General features: G+C 41.9%; 1 protein-coding gene across 2 annotated transcripts; it reads left to right on the top strand.

Annotated features, from left to right (window-relative positions):
- Window positions 1–3,960: 3,960 nt before the first annotated feature.
- Window positions 3,961–16,400, top strand: hif1aa (hypoxia inducible factor 1 subunit alpha a). Of its 2 annotated transcripts, XM_035167520.2 has the most exons (15): window positions 3,962–4,298; window positions 10,144–10,334; window positions 10,768–10,919; window positions 11,172–11,256; window positions 11,667–11,776; window positions 12,248–12,450; window positions 12,663–12,769; window positions 12,891–13,038; window positions 13,203–13,666; window positions 13,752–13,948; window positions 14,057–14,179; window positions 14,297–14,553; window positions 14,845–14,944; window positions 15,037–15,127; window positions 15,208–16,400. In XM_035167520.2, exons 1-15 carry the CDS (start codon window positions 4,267–4,269, stop codon window positions 15,369–15,371), a joined length of 2,424 nt encoding a protein of 807 aa, XP_035023411.2. In that variant the 5' UTR covers window positions 3,962–4,266; the 3' UTR covers window positions 15,372–16,400. The 2 variants fall into 2 exon arrangements, with proteins under 2 accessions (XP_035023410.2, XP_035023411.2); XM_035167519.2 differs by having other exon boundaries at window positions 3,961–4,298; window positions 13,752–14,179.
- Window positions 16,401–16,438: the final 38 nt, after the last annotated feature.

Below are 16,438 nucleotides of genomic sequence, written 5' to 3'. Positions count from 1 at the left end.
AGTATGTCTACTTACAAAAAACACATTCAAAGTCAAAGTTTACTTAAATATTGTTGAATTCAAAAGGCCCAGTCACCTCTATTTTTGATCTCGGGACATCCAGAAGCATCAGGTTGGTCGACCTCAGTGCTTGGGATAGAGTATGATGGTGCTTGTGCAGCAATTCAGTTAAATAAAGTGGTTCCAGCCAATTAAAAACAAAAAATTATCTATTCTGAATTGTATTTATTAATGTGATCATGCTTTGTTTTTCCAACAATTGCCTACTACTCTATCTACTGATTCTGTCAAACGTCTGTCTGTATGTGGAACGCATATCTCACGAACTGTAAAAACTTCCTCTAATGGACTTCCCACTTTGCATGTCTCTTGGAAATTGCCTGAGGAAGGGCAATGCCAAGTTTGGTGCGATTTGGACACGCAGCACCTTCAATATTAATAGAAATTTAATAAACAGGCGACCAGCGCTCTGTATCAGAGCGGGGGTGGAACAGTGTCTTCCACGTCCTCAGATAAACTGCAGCAGTGGTCGGCAACTGTGTCAAACCGCAAGTCAAAATTGCCAACTGATCATTTTGATAATTTGATTATTCATCATATCGGACTGACACATTCATGGTAGCAGGTGATTATTTCCAATGTGGCCACAACATTCAGAGAATCTCTTCAAAGTAAAAGCATGTATTTTGTTCTTTCCGTACTTTATATCAAGCTGCAAATCAAGGGTCTGAAAATGGTGTTGATGTCTTAACAGATCTCCGAATTAGCCGACATGCAATGTATGAAAAAAAAACAGCAGCTGAGTAAATCATTCAAGCTTGTACACAGTGAACAGTAATAAAAGGAATTCAGTTTCATTTAATGAAAAACATTAACTGTGAAATCTTCACTGCAGATAAACCAGGTAGGATGAACTCAAAGTTTTCTAACTTCCCTCTGCACCATAGTCTGTTTATAAAAAGCTCTGCCCACAACGTCCAGCATGCGAACAATAACAAAGTGGCACTACTTTGTAGACATTGTAGTATATTGTTTGAGGAGGAATCACTAATGATGAGGAATAATTCTAAAGTAGCTCTGCAGCATCACCCCAGGCCAAGAAAAAGGTCTGTTCCAAGCAGGCAGGTTTATAACGGGTACTGCATTCGTTTTATATTAACGTTGGTGGAGCCTAAAACACCACCGCATGGCTCTTTCTGCCTTACTTCAATCCCTGTTATGTCTCTGATTCCCTTTAAACATCACTTTAACTCAAGATTTAGACGTGCATTGACTTAACAGGCATTCTACCTTAAGCTTTCTTTAACAAGCATGGGTGCTGTGTGCTGTACAAACATATGGGATGTTGGATTTAATGTCTTTTTTGTTTGCCCGTTAACAGGGTCCCGTTTGGCAGCTTTTCCTCTGGTGATGTCTGAATGAGAGGAGAGATTAAGGAGCCCTGTCTCAGCTTTCATTACTGAGACTTACTGATGGCTGCCAGCGGCGTCTGTGCGCTGAGGGATGGAGTCGGTGGTTGACCCCGCTGTCCTGCCTGTCTGATTGATAACACAAACGCAGCAACAGTTAACGGCAAAGACTCCACACAGAGAAATCACCTCGAGAAATCTTTTTCACTTTTTAAATTGTTCTTTTCATCATGTGTTCACTGCCCGTTGTTGTATCAGATTATGGAATCTCACCCTGTGAGGGATTAATTACAATGATGAAGACACGGATTCAGAGACAAGCCAACCAAACAATGACCATTAATACACTGACAATGCAGTAGTTCTTGTTTTCTACATTTCCCTTACAGGGGTGTGGTAATAATGTTGATACGCAGCAGTGTTGTTTGATTAAACTTTTAAGACATAGAGGAAACGTTGTGCCACACCATTAAACCGGCTTCTACAGGCGACTGGAGAGGCCTGGTTTACATCAACGTTTGTGATCGAACTATGGGCTCACTATTCTGACCAATTGCAAAAAAGGAAGGTGTGGCTGGCTGGTGTGACAGTCACTAAATACATAAACAGTAGTAGTTGTTCACTTCTCTCTAAAACGACTGCAGTAAGAAAATCATGATGACCTTCACGACTGCAGGGTTTGTTGCAGGACAGATGAAGGCGGTATTAGTTTGTTAAACTGTCGACTGGGTGTCCAAGCTATACTTCACTGCTTCTCTAAGTCACACTCTGGTTCACAGACCAAAAAGTTAAATTCACAAACTCTGACAAAGCTGCACAAAGTCTGCCTGGTTATGTATTAATATGAACTCAGAGTCTGCTGCTCAGCCTCTCACACTGAGGTGTTGTCTCACTCAGCCAAACTGTTCTGGGAAGTGACCACCAAAGCTTGGTTTGATTGTCATTGCCAAATGCAACCACCAAAATGTGCTAAGTAAGAGGATGAAGTATTGCATTGTAGCATAGCAAAGAGACAAGTGAATGGGGAGTTAACTGTGCTCTGAGATATTATTTTCCTTCAAATTTTCTTTTCAAAAGCAAGAGCTGACTTGTCACAGGTGACATGGACAACAACCAAGTATGAGCAACAGTGGTGAGGGAGGAGTGGCCTGACCGGAAAGACGCCTCCAAAGCAGTTCAGGAAAATTACCAAAACACTCTGCCAGCCAGAGAGTGTGAAGTGGAGTCTAACAGAAATCCCTCATGCACATCTGGATACTTTTTTTGCCATGGCATAGGGGGAATTATGTCTAAAATATCATGTACTTACTTTCTATATCCAAACTCCATATTTTCAGCTCATCGTACTTGACTCAAATGTTGTGAAAACACGGGAAATCTGGTGAAATGAGATGAAGACACACCAACTGAGAGTGCCACTTTCCTCTATCTACAGTATATTGTGTAGTAATGCTTTCAGTCACAACTATACACTTTATAAAGACAGTATTAAAATTTTTATACCCACACATTTGGGAACAGGAAAAAGATAAAAACTCAACTTAGTTTGGACTCCTGTTGTTCCAATTAGCTAACACCACTTTATTTTGGAATAAGTGCCATACAAGCACAGGGCCCTTTCAGACAGGGCCATTACAGCTAAAACTGCAGGGCCTGGCCTACATGTAATTTTATTTAACTGGTGCAAATTCCTTATCGAATCAAATAAAATACCCATAACCAGTTGACACATGTGAATCACTCTTAATGTTCCTTTACTGGAAACAGGCAGGACCATGGAATCTTGATGCAAGCATTGGAGGGAAGGTACAGACAGAATTTCTGTTCACAGGTCTCTAACGTTAAGTGCTTTTTGGTTAAGTAAGTTTTGATTTACCATTGTAAGACCCCCAAGTGTGACAGAGCAGCAGCGGCTGTTCCCTCCTCCCTGTGACAACACCTCCAGAGGTCCTATCTAAAAATGATAGCATGCAGTGGGCCTATTCACATATATCCAATGGAGAGAGAAATCATAATAATGATAACTTTAAAAACTTCATTTATATAGCACCTTTCAAAACAGCTGTTTCAAAGTGCTTAACCAAGGGGACAAATTAAATATAACAACAACAATACAAAACATCAAAGACAAGCAAAATTGAATACAATAGCATACAAAAATAAAACAGACAACAAATCAACTAATACAACATAATTTGAAAGCAATGGCAAAGGAAAATGATACAAATAAAGCAATAACGATCAGGTAAACACCATTTGGTAAAAGCAAGTTTTGAGAGATGATTTAGAAACAGACATTATCATTACTATTATCATTATTATTATATGGTAGTACTATATAGTAGTAGTAGTAGTAGTAGCATTAGTATTAGTATTACTGCTGAACAAACATGTAAGGGTGTTACTGTAAAACCGAAAGAGAGAGAAGTAGTGTGATGTTTGCTGTTGTGCAGCTTCTCATGAACTTTATCTAGGCAGTAAGTTACAGTTACGGTTTCAATTGCGCGTCCCCGGTGGTAGTAGAAAAATCATGTGATTGCGCGGCCCCGCGGAGCAGCCGGGGGGAGGAGCCAGAGACGGTGGAGCAGCGGCAGCATTGTCTGAGAAAGTGAACGCGTCTCCAGCGTGGCACCGAGGAGAAGAGGAAGAAGAAGAAGAAGAGGAGGAGAAGCGGCTGATCTTAACAGGACAAAACCCCAATCCGTCCACCAACAGACAGCGGGGGAGTCGTATGCTAACCCGCCTGAGGATCTAACCCCGTCACACCGCAGAGAAACAGCGGGATTTATTTTCTCCACGGGCCCGGATACAGCGGGATATCGATACAGAGCCTCAACTCGGGTCCTTTCGTCCTGACATGGACACAGGAATTGTACCCGAAAAGAAAAGGTAACGTCGCCGCTAGCTCGTGCTACGTAGCAGGCGAGCGTGTTGTTGTGGGAGCTCCCCGGACACCTGTGGTCCTCTGTCGGGGTTTCGCTGCTTCTATCGGGGTGACATTACTAGTTTTATCTCAAGGTGAACTCCTGCTTCGGCGCGTTTGTTCGACAAAAACTAGCGACGCGGCTCGTCAGCTAGCGGCTAACACACAACTAGCTAGCTGACGTAGAAGCAGCCGTGGCAATTTCTGTTAAATAGCTTATTTAGCAAGCCACATAAAGCAACTAGTTAGCACAGGTAACGTCTCACTAGACTTATTTGTGTGTTTACTTTCATTAAATCTGCTTTTGAACTTTATTTCCGTCCGGCAGCGTTGCTTCGTTGTTGTTTTTAATCGGCGCGCTCAGTTCCTGGATGCAGCGTTAGCTTTATTTACATGTTTCCGACACTATACACAGCGGATCACCGGTGGAGTTCTGTTTGGGTTGGATGTGCCAACATGGACAGTGTTGAGTGACGAGCTGCCAGCGCTAACGGGAGCCATGCTGGAGGTGTGGTGTGTGTGGGGTCTGATGAAATATTCAGGCTTTACAGAAGGTTCAATTTCTCTTTTAGTTCTCGGGGGCTGGTACTTGTTCATAGTAGAGTTTAATGAGAGAAGTGATGCTCTTTTAGTTCCACAGTTTGTAAACCTATGATGGAGAAATATCATTAGATGCATTGGAAACTATTTTTGAGTGAAGTTTAGGAAGAAAGTATCCTTTGGAGATCTGTCAAACTAAATGAGTCCAAGTGTTTTTAACAGCCAGTAATACCTCTTTGGGGGAAACAAATCAAAAATCGGTTGCAGCTGGAAATTGGTTCATGGGTAGATTTCCTGTTCACTGTAGAAAATGTTAAAGTTGACATATGCCCTTTAAAAGTGGTGCATTACAATCACGTACTGAGTCTGCTCAATAAGTAAAAGCCAGAGTATTACATTTTTTGTAGTTTGAATCACAGACCATATATAGCAAAGTGGTAAAATTTAAGTTAAATGGTTTGTTGTTGTCCTGTTGATTGATTTGAGTTGGAGCTAGTTGTAATTGACTAAAATGACTGTTAATTGTGTGTGTATGAAGTTGAATATGTAGTTGACCTTTATGCTTTTTATTTATATGGTTCTCTTGATAATTGGTAATAAGTATTGATAGTGGGATAGGATCATTTAACTGAGCATGCCCAGACACCTCATCCAGCAGATTATTTATCAGCGGCTTAGTGTCCTTGTGACCAATGAGTTTATACTCAGACTTCAGTGTGCAAACTAAGCATGTTTTTTTCATCCCACAATCTGCCCTGGTTTGAGTTAGGGTCATACATTTAACTGTCCAGGTTGAAACGGAGGGAAAGGTAACACCAACTTTAGACCAAAAAGTCACCTGATAAACCGTCAGTCGTAAAAGGGGACAGGGGGACATGGGGATTCCTCTTGTTTCAGCTGGGATTAAAATAGTGACAATTCAATTCTTCCATAAACAACATCAATAGATTCACTGTGGATAAAGCAGTCAAGGACAAATGGGTGTCATTGTCTTAACTGAAAACTTGGCACGGTATATGCAAAGGTTGCACTTTTTACAAAAGTTTCACTAATTTCACATGAACAAGATTTTGAATATACTGTACTTAAATTGTTATTAAGATTTGATTCAGGCCCTTGATGTTGTGCACTTGTGCCAAAATGGTGGAGTGGCATTCATTAAAATGTCTGTTGCCCGACTAGTTGAATAGCTGCCATAAGTTCTCTTCTATTCACTTTCAAGCAGTTGTCCAATATTGGGAATGTGTTGTTATTGTTGTGGACTGTGACCAGCTACCGAATGCTTGTCCCTCAGTGTCTGCCAGTTTGAAATTAGGCTCTTTGTATTTGTGTAGGTAAAGGGTCCACATCCTAATTGGTTTCAGTAAGTGTGTGTTCACTATTATCTAAGAAAGAATCAAAGTTGTGGTCTGGTTGGATGCGGTTTGAGCAAGTCCCTGTGAGGTGCCACCGTATTATTTCTGTCTCATCTCTTAATCACCAGGGCCTGACGTCAATAGGAGTGGCCAAAGGTGTGTAGCGATTCACTGGCAAATTGCAGGCTGACATTCAAGCACAATTACTGCTTATTTGCAGGCCAGTTACAACTTGAATAAAAAATGAGAGAACTTTGTTGATACAGACTATAGATTTGGGTTGTTTGTGTGCACATTTCTCTCATGTAGGCTTTGTGATCAAAGACAAATTGAAGAAATGTGCACTGATTTGTGCTTGTTTTTATCAGACTGCTAAGTTGTACAATATAGAGTAGGAAAGGCCTCCTAAGCTTAAATTGGGATGACTTCTTAATAATGAAGCAATCCCACTTTATCCATGTAATACACATTAATAAATACACCACTGTGTTAATGGGTTTGACAGAGCTTCTCATAAACAATGTATGGAAGGAAGTATGAGGAAAGACACATTGTACCTTTGTACATCCTGAATTTTTTTGTCCTGGCAGCTTTTCATATCTCCTTTTACACACAAATGTGCAGGTATAAACATGTTCACCTGCTTAAAAAGGCAGTTGACCTTTTTCCTATTGCCAGAAGAGGACTTTGCCTTTCTGGTTTTTTTAGTATTTAATCCGAACACGCGTTCATTCACAGTTAGCCTCCAGTGTTTTGTATATTTAGATGACCATTTGTTTACTACATTTTTAGCAAAAGGAAACGTGTAATGACTGATCCATTATCTTTTACCGCAGCTTCCTTATTCCATGTCCAAACAGGCTGTAATCCAGATTTTTATAATCCAGTACAAAATGTAATATGTGTCAGAATTTCACTAACAGAATCATATCCAGGGATTTGGGGGAAATCCCTGCTAAACTGTTCATTTGAGCGTGAAAGGAGTTTATTTTCAGCCTTGTGTGGCCTTTCTCCTCATATTGAGTCAAAGTTTTAGTCGTGGTGTTTCCCTGAACTGGATTATATAACAGATAAAACAGTGTTTACTGTTACACTAAACAGTACTGACAGATAGAGAGAACACTACTCTAATAAATAAGGTCAGCTCCTGGGAACAAAATACACAAGCAGCTCTGTTGGAATTGTCCATGTTGATTTTCATTGTACCCTGTTTTTTCCCCCTATTGCTCTCCAGTCCACATATTCAAATCTGTTCAAAACTGTTCCAAAAAAGTTGTTTACATAGCGCCGCTGATTCAAAACAACACAAGTTAATTAAAGTGAGCAAAACTGCAAATGTGATTGTGTTGCGAGGCATGCCATGCATAGCGCTGCTTGCTGTGAGTTAGTAGTGTTATGCAACGTGGCCTCTCCGCTTGACTTTGTTTTAACATCAAGAAAAGTGTTTTGTTTTCATTACATGTTTTATGTAAAAGAATAAAAGCAGTGTGCTGTGTCCTTTTGCAAGTTAAAGGAGGCGGGTCATCAAATAGCAACTTATTTAACTTTTTATAATAAAGTGTCACACGGGGGGTTGAGACATAAAATTACAAACAAAGTGGTTGTGTTCGACAGCTGTGTCACATGTGTGTAACTTTCAAAACTAGACACTGAAACTGAGGTTATGATTCAACTCTGTCTGCATATTTAGATAAGTTTATTGCTTTGATATCAATTACTTAGGAATTGATCCTTGGTATTACAGAGCTGTGGTATTAGTGGCTTAATCACTGTTGTTTCTCATGATTAATTAAGGCTATTCCATCTCTGTATTCTTCCTATTTATCAATGGCAGTGTATTGTAGTAGAATATTACATCTGGACTCTATTTGATGAGGATTTGCATAACATGATGTAATGGGGATCAGTCACTACAGAGGAAAACGATTTGTGTGCAGGCTAGTACTAATCAGTCATCTAGTCTCCAAGTGGGAGCCCAGTTTATAACAATGTGTGGAGTTTATTCGTCATTAGATCCTCTGGAACTTGGCCTGTAGCTTAGCGAGAGCACTTTCCCAACGGCTGTGTACAATGGCCTGTTAATCATTTGTAGTCATTTCAGCCTGTGGTGATAAATTAAGCTGTTTACTTGAACGTAAGTAGAGATGGTTGTTTGGGGAAAAGACTTTAATGGGGAAATGTGTTGATACAGTGCAGAGTTGATTACATAACGCTGCAGTTACCTTTCACGACATCCAGACATTCATGTTCTATGATGTCGCCAGAAGATGTAAATATTTGTCATTGGTATTTGACAAATGTGCAAACATGTGGCTGAATGTGTAGGCTTGTGATCAAAGCTGTTGTTGGAGCCTCTGTTGAAACGTGTATGCAGTTACAGTGGAAATAAGGATTTTTGGTATACGCACCACCAAAAATCTCAGTTACAATTAGGACTGTACGACATGGCCAAAAGTTATATCAAGTTGAGAAACATTTTATATCAGTCGATATAGCTAGCAGAAAGACAGACTTTTGTTCCTGAGTGAAGTGTTGTGGTTTTAAACTTTCTGACCAGAGAATGACAAAGAGCTGAGGTAGATCAAATATATGCTATACCTCCTCATTGTGTATACACAATACATAAACAATATTTAGAATTTTGTTATTTGCTATTGTTGAAAAAATTATTGATAATGTTTTATTACTCTAGCCCTAGTTACACTTTTGGTGGTTACCAGCAAGTTACTAGTTTTAAAAAGTGGTATCTGTTTGAACATTCTGTAGTGTTCGAACACTTTCCTCTTGTGCACTGTTTATACGTGCCAACTGTTTGGAAGCACTAGAGCAATTGTCGCACAAAATCCTCATCAGACAGGTTTCCCGTTTCTCAGGAGACAAAGGCTATGTTCAGTCTTTTGTTTATCGTTTTTTTCAACTAAATTTGATGGAAACTTTTTGTCTAAAACAAAGTTTTCCTGCAACCCACCCATGTGATTTGATACACAGTAGCCTAATTTTAGTTAGCTAGTCCATTTTCTTGTTGGGGAGCTTGAAATAACAATATGGCCTTGGTCAATGCTGTAAGTCCATAACAGATCAATTTCAATTAGGTGTACATTTCAAAGCCAAGTGCTTTTGAAACGCCATTTATTTGGATGTGATGCAGCTCCAGTGTCGTCTAAAATGCTTTTGAGGTCATTGTGAAGTGGTTGTGAGAGAGATTCTGTTTTAAAATAAGCAGCAGTCATGTTGACTGTTACAATTATGTTGGACTTTTAACCAGCTAATGTGAAGTAGTGGTCAAATTGGGAAAAAATCTAATCAGTGCTTGGATAACAAGCCAGGGAAAAGTCAGGAAACTCAAAAGTCTGTTTTTTAAAGTGGTTCATAGAGCAGTAAGCAGTTAGGATTCATGGTTGATGCAAAAATAATAGAAAACATGACTATTTGTTTGTCCTGATAGTTGCAGGTGTCACTCTGTGTTTGTGTGTGCTCTCTGTGTTAGTGCCAGTATTGTCATTCTCCTCCCGGTAGATCAGTTGAGCCAGGCTCGTAAATGTCAAAATGATTGGTGACGCCCTGTAGCTTGGCTGTGCACAAGGAGACAGCCAAGAGAATCCCTTCCCGTCCTCCCAGCCAATCACTCTAAGGGGGTGGACTCCGCTTCTTTTGGTCAGTGGCCAATAAGACGCTCTCAGATAGCCATGCATGTAAATGAGTCTGATGGGGGTCCAGACGGTGGCTTGGCTCGGAGCTGGTTCGCTGTGGACTCCAGCTGCTGCAGCCTTCTCCTCAGTATCAGGCCAAAGGCCGATCAGGCTCTGTGCAGACACTCAAGTCAAGAAAAAGGGATGTCCGCTCTCGTGGTGCACATAGTGGAATCAGAACCAGTTTGTCGGAAGTCTGTGGCTGACCCGCTGCCTGTCTCCCGCAGAGTGAGCTCGGAGCGGAGGAAGGAGAAGTCCAGGGATGCGGCGCGAAGCCGGCGCGGGAAGGAGTCGGAGGTGTTCTACGAGCTGGCCCAGCAGCTGCCCCTGCCCCACAGCGTCAGCTCCAGCCTGGACAAGGCCTCCATCATGAGGCTCACCATCAGCTATCTGCGCATGAGGAAGCTTCTCACCTCTGGTCAGTGTCTGTATTTGTTATACCTGTTGTAGGACAGTGTAAGCGAGGGTCACGCCTGTATTTCTTCTCTCCGATCATCAATCTTGCAGCTATTGTCGTTGCTTGAGAATGTAAATTCATTGAATTTACTTGTAGGATGCTGTCACCTTTAAAATAATTTGAAGAACTACAGGAGGAACATAGGACTCATCAAAGTGAGTGAGATAATGAGTCAAAGATGCAGGGGAAGGAAACAGTGATAGGCGAGGAAATACTGAGTCAACTGCTCTTAGAAATCCACTGTTACATACCATGCATTTACAGATAAAAGCTGTATGTGTGTGTGTCGCAGTGTCTTGCCCTGTAAACATGTTTTCTTTTGATGATGTTCTGAGCCTGATTTCCTCTTGCTTTTCTTCTCTTTCTCCACCTTCCTCTCTGTTATCACTTCCAGATGAGCCAGTGGCAGAAGAGGAAACAGAGCTGGATATCCAGCTAAACAGCTCCTACCTTAAGGCTCTGGATGGCTTCCTCATTGTGCTGTCTGAAGATGGAGATATCATTTATCTCACTGAGAATGTCAACAAATGCCTCGGGCTGGCACAGGTTAGTCAGATTTAACCTGCTGTTTATCAGCATAGAAAAAAAATTTAAATCAAGAAATGCTAAAGCCCAAAAATGTATGCTTTCAATGTTAAATATTGTCATTGTAAAATGTTTGTAGATATGTTTAAACAGTGCACATACACATTAGGACTAAATTATGGAAAAGTCAACACACATACATGCTGGAGACAAATTGCTGTACATGTATGTGGTAAGAGAACCTAAAGTCTGTGCTCACTCTGTCCGCTGTAGTTTGACCTGACTGGACACAGCGTGTTCGACTTCACACATCCCTGTGACCAGGACGAGCTGCGGGAGATGCTCATCCACAGAACAGGTGAGAGACAACACCAGCGAGCAGTGTCATATTATTGCAGACCTCTAGAAGACGCACGCTCTTCAGCAGGGAATAGAGTTCACTCTGAGCTGGCAGGTTCAGACAAGGAAGCTGTTTGAACCAGTTTTTTTCTCTTTGGTGCAGAGGTCAGAGTGGTTACAGTCTGTGACGGCTGGTGACTCCTCTTCTTTTATTTAACCTGCTGTCTCAATAAAAGCTTTACCACTTAACGCCTCCTCTGAATGCAAATACAAAATGTTGTTAGGAGGCAAACGTTTATGATGAAACAATGAAATCGAGCCAAATGTCATTTTTAAATTTTCAATTAAATCCACACACATGCTTGTCAACATACAGATACTGTTTCCCTTTTTTAAACTGTGGCTCTCTTTCTCCTCGTGTGGGTTCAGGCTCCAAAAAGACCAAGGAGTCAAACACAGAGCGCAGCTTCTTCCTTCGAATGAAATGCACTCTGACGAGCAGGGGCCGCACTGTCAACGTCAAGTCAGCTACATGGAAGGTGAGTCATTAGAATCATTGAGCGAATGCATCAGCTGTAATAGAAACCAGTTTTAAAAACCACATGAGTGCCTTCCTTTGGGATTGTAGGTCATGTCAAATCTTTTCGTTCATACATTTTTATTTAGTCGTAAAGAGCGTATGGATAGAAATATACAAACAAGACTAATAATGAAAAAGAGGAATTGTCATAACTTAATCATTATGTCACAACAAAGAGTGCCATATTGGATAATGACTAGATTATCATATCTTCTTATAAATCCATATTTGCACACATGCATACACCTGTATATAGATACAAATAATATCTACATATCTATATACACCCATTTGGAGTTAATTACGTATGCTTCATAGGCAGGTTAACATTACTCTACTATAATCATTCAACACAAAACATTTGAGTAACTCATTTCCTTTAAGTAAATTAACTTATTTGTTCTAAACCACTGCCGGCATCTCTCCCCAGGTTCTCCACTGCTCAGGTCATGTTCGTGTTTATGACACCAGCACTGAACAGACTTCTAACGGACTCAAGGAGCCACCTGTCCCCTACCTGGTTTTGATCTGTGACCCCGTCCCCCACCCCTCCAACATCGAGGTCCCCCTGGACACCAAGACCTTTCTCAGCCGCCACACGATGGACATGAAGTTCACGTATTGTGATGAGAGGTGAGTGTGTTCACAGCAGGGAATTTTATATGTTTAAGAAGCTTATTACAATCAGTTTCTTGAGCCAATGGTGTTGCATTTTTCTATTATGAGCAGTTTTCCTCTGCACAGTTGTACAGAGCCACCTAGTGTTCAGTGAAGATACTACAGAAGGTGATCTCTACATTTATTTAGCGAGTCAGTGAAATAATTCATCTTCTTTGCTCCTCCAGGATCACTGAGCTCATGGGTTATGATCCAGAGGACCTTTTGAATCGTTCTGTGTACGAGTACTATCACGCTCTGGACTCTGACCATCTCACCAAGACTCACCATAACTGTAAGTATGAATCTTAGAATTTCTTAGAATTCCAGTTAGGAATGTGTTTTTGTTGACAAACTTTTAACCATATGCCATAATCAATATTTTTATAATATATAATGTTTATTTTTGCCCTTAGTGTTTGCAAAGGGCCAGGTCAGCACAGGACAATACCGGATGTTAGCTAAGAGAGGAGGCTTTGTGTGGGTGGAAACCCAAGCCACTGTCATCTACAACAACAAGAACTCCCAACCACAGTGTGTTGTCTGTCTCAACTTTGTGCTCAGGTACAGAAGAGTCACTTTCCGTTTGGTTGTTTCCAAGTTAAGAGACATGATTATGTGGAGAATTGTAATTTTTATCCATGAAGTGTTTGAAATCCTGTTTCTAACTGAGCCACAAAATCCTCCGTAAACTCCATCTAACACCTGCTTAACTTTGTCTTCACCAGTGGTATCCAGGAGGAGAAACTGATCTTGTCTCTGGAGCAGACCGAGGATGTGATGCTTGTGAAGAAGGAGCAGAAGCGGCAGGAGGCGGAAGAAAAGGTTCTAGTGGAGAGCAGCCTGCCTGACATGTCACCAACCCTGCTGAAGGAGGAGGAAGAAGAGCTCGAGGCGGCGGCAGAGGAGGAGGAGGAGGAGGAGGAGATGGAGATGGAGATGGAGGAGGAGGCAGCGGTGGAGGAGGAGGAGGAGGAGGAGGAGGCGGCGGTGGAGGAGGAGGAGGAGGAGGAAGAGGAGGAAGAAGCGGAGAAAGGCCCAGAGCTGGATGTGATCAAACTCTTCACCCAGGCGTCCAAGGCCCGGCCACTGGCGAGCCTGTACGACCAGCTGAAGGAAAAGCCTGAGGCCCTCACCCTGCTGGCCCCGGCTGCTGGAGACACAATCATCTCCCTGGACTTTAGCTGCCCTGGTCCGTGGCACACACTTCCCCGCAACATAAAACAAGAGTTTATCTAACTGAAACCATTCTAACCACCTTCTGTCCTCTGGTACAGATTCAGAGATTAAGGACGTCCCTCTCTACAACGATGTCATGCTTCCCTCCTCGAGTGAGAAGCTGGCTCTGCCTCTCTCCCCCCTGCCGCCCAGCGAGCCTCTCAACACCAGAGGAGGATTCAAAAGTGAGGAATCTAAAGCTGAGAGCTATCCTCCAGCTCCGTCCACTACAATAACCTGCCACAGCTCCTCAGAGGTCAGACTCAGTGAACTGCAGTCATTTTACATTATAAACTCTAAATGTTTTGCCCATTTATTAATATGCACTGAGACGTTAATGACCTTTGACATCTCTTCTCTTCAGGCTGACAGTCCAATGGACTTCTGTTTCCCCATGGACTCAGATATGAGCTCAGACTTCAAACTCGACTTGGTGGAGAGGCTTTTTGCCATTGACACAGAGCCCAAGACCCCCTTCAACACCCAGGTAATATTGTTTGGAGTCACTGTAGATTTTACTGCATTTAAACCAAGTTCATCTTTGGTCTAATACAGTGAAAACTTCTCAGTCTGAATCTGTTGTTTCTTTTTTTCTCCCTCTAAGGCGATGGAAGACTTGGATCTGGAGATGTTAGCGCCCTACATCCCCATGGACGATGACTTCCAGCTGCGCAGTCTGACCCCAGAAGAGCCTCTGACCTGTGGACAAGTCAAATCCCTCAAGAGTTCTCCAGTCCAAGTCACACAGGAAGTGGACAGCTACCCCAGCTCCCCCTTCAGCGCAGTAGGAAGTAGCACAGCTTCCCCGGCACCACTTGGGCCTGTAATCGTTGCTCATCTCGCCACCATCATCGCTAAGAGGTAAAGTCTCTGAAATACACTATATTTATTACTTTATCATTACCACCTTTTTTCTTTTAATTCTTTTAACTTTTTCATAATAAAGCAAACATACAGACAACACATATAAAGCACCCAGTACACAGAGTGACAAAAAGAAAGTGCCAGTTTGGAAATGCCAGTCAACGACAATATTGGCATAATGGGAGACTGCCCTTCCATCAAGAGGGTCAAGGGTACAAAAGAAATAAAGAAAGAAGAAAAACAGACCCCAACAACCCCCCCCCCCCTCACAAACTCTCTGTGCTGCAGGACCCCACAGTTGGACAAAGAAGTCTCACTCAGGACTCTGGCGGCTCAGAACGCACAGCGCAAAAGAAAACTGGGAGACCTAAAGGACATGATTGGACAAGTAAGTTCTGAACATCGAAACATAAGTTATTAGGAAGTCTTTGCCTTTGTAGACGGGGAGTATTAATATATGTTCTTGATGCTTTTTTTAAGGGAAATTTGCTGGAGGAACAACTGGTGCAGGGCAAAAAGCTGAAAGCCTCAGAGTCAGGAACAACCACCCCCGTTCTCCTGCTGTCTTCAGGTGAATAAACTAGTTTTGTGAGACTGTTGTCAAAATCCAGTCATCAGGACAATCATAACTCATTTATTTCTCTCTGTTAGACTTGGCTTCTTGTCTGCTGGGCAGCACGTCAGAGGCCACCAGTCCTCTCTTCAGCCTGCCGCAGCTCACCCGCTACGACTGCGAGGTCAACGCCCCCCTGCAGGGCCGTCAGTACCTGCTGCAGGGGGAGGAGCTGCTGCACGCACTGGACCACGTCAACTGAGTCGCTGCTTAGCCTGCTCACTGCTGGACTAGACTGGACACTACAATTTTCTCCCTCACACCGCCACTCTCTTTCCAAGAACCCCCCCGCCCTACCCGTACCTGCCTAACCCACTCCCCCTTATTTAAGTATCTATATGAGTTTGAATCTAGTTTTGGCTGCTGTTTGTGCACATCATGTGATATCCGCAGCATTCCACCGTGACAAACACCATAGCAGCATCTGGGTTTTGGTGCAAGGGATTCAGGCATCATGAGATGTCCACTCGTTTTTTTTGTTTTTGTTTTTTGCTCTACCGGGGAGTCTCTCAGCACACAGCGCCTCGACAGGTGACCCTTTTCCAGCAGGTCTCCACAGAACCTGGCGCTACTGCCAGCAGTGTATTGTAAGCTTCAGTCGCACAATTTATATTTTCTTAAAAAGAAAAATATTACCAGCAATATATATTAAGTCTTTTTAAAGTAGTTTTAATGGGATTTGAACAATTTTATTTTTTTCTTCCCATACTTGTATGTTGTAGTACTTGTACTTACAAAGATGTCCTTAGTCGAAAAAGTATGAAAATATTGTTTGAATGTTATCTTCATTTAATAGCTGAGTCTTTGAGGTAAATACTTTTAATTGTGTAGCAGTCCAGTACATGTCACTTTATTACTTTACTGTAAGTGTGTGTTACTGTACATATACCAGGGACATTTTAATCTGCTCAGAGTGGCTTCACAGCTTCAAAAACAGTTTTCACTTTTTCTTTTTACTTCTCTTTATGGAGGATAATTTCTTTTCTCTCAACATGGAGCAACTTCATGTTTTTGGTTTTTACTGTGCGTGACACATTCAAACTGTCTTTTAATCAAGTGGAATCTCCGCAATTCACAATTTTACTTATGTGATCATTGTCGTCATGGCATCGGTGAGTTGTTGGACTTATTTGCTCAGTTAATGGTAGTCAGTTTAAGACCATTGCTCCATGACATACTGTCGTCTCATGCTCCTTGTTGCTGTCAAACATTAAATGGCTTTAATAAAGTACATTGTTTCAGGTTTCATTAACTTACTTTGTGTTTTGG

This window comes from Hippoglossus stenolepis, chromosome 10, assembly GCF_022539355.2.
Source record: "Hippoglossus stenolepis isolate QCI-W04-F060 chromosome 10, HSTE1.2, whole genome shotgun sequence".
NCBI lineage: Eukaryota > Metazoa > Chordata > Actinopteri > Pleuronectiformes > Pleuronectidae > Hippoglossus > Hippoglossus stenolepis.
This window is presented reverse-complemented; position numbering and strand designations above follow the sequence as displayed.

What these genes read in the sequence shown, in the direction of transcription:
- hif1aa (XM_035167519.2), top strand. Translation starts at nt 4,267, where the DNA reads ATGGACACAGGAATTGTACCCGAAAAGAAAAG. An exon ending in AATGCCTCGGGCTGGCACAG is followed by an intron (nt 10,920 to 11,171) that starts GTTAGTCAGATT and finishes TGTCCGCTGTAG; the next exon opens with TTTGACCTGACTGGACACAG. An exon ending in AGACCCCCTTCAACACCCAG is followed by an intron (nt 14,180 to 14,296) that starts GTAATATTGTTT and finishes TCTCCCTCTAAG; the next exon opens with GCGATGGAAGACTTGGATCT.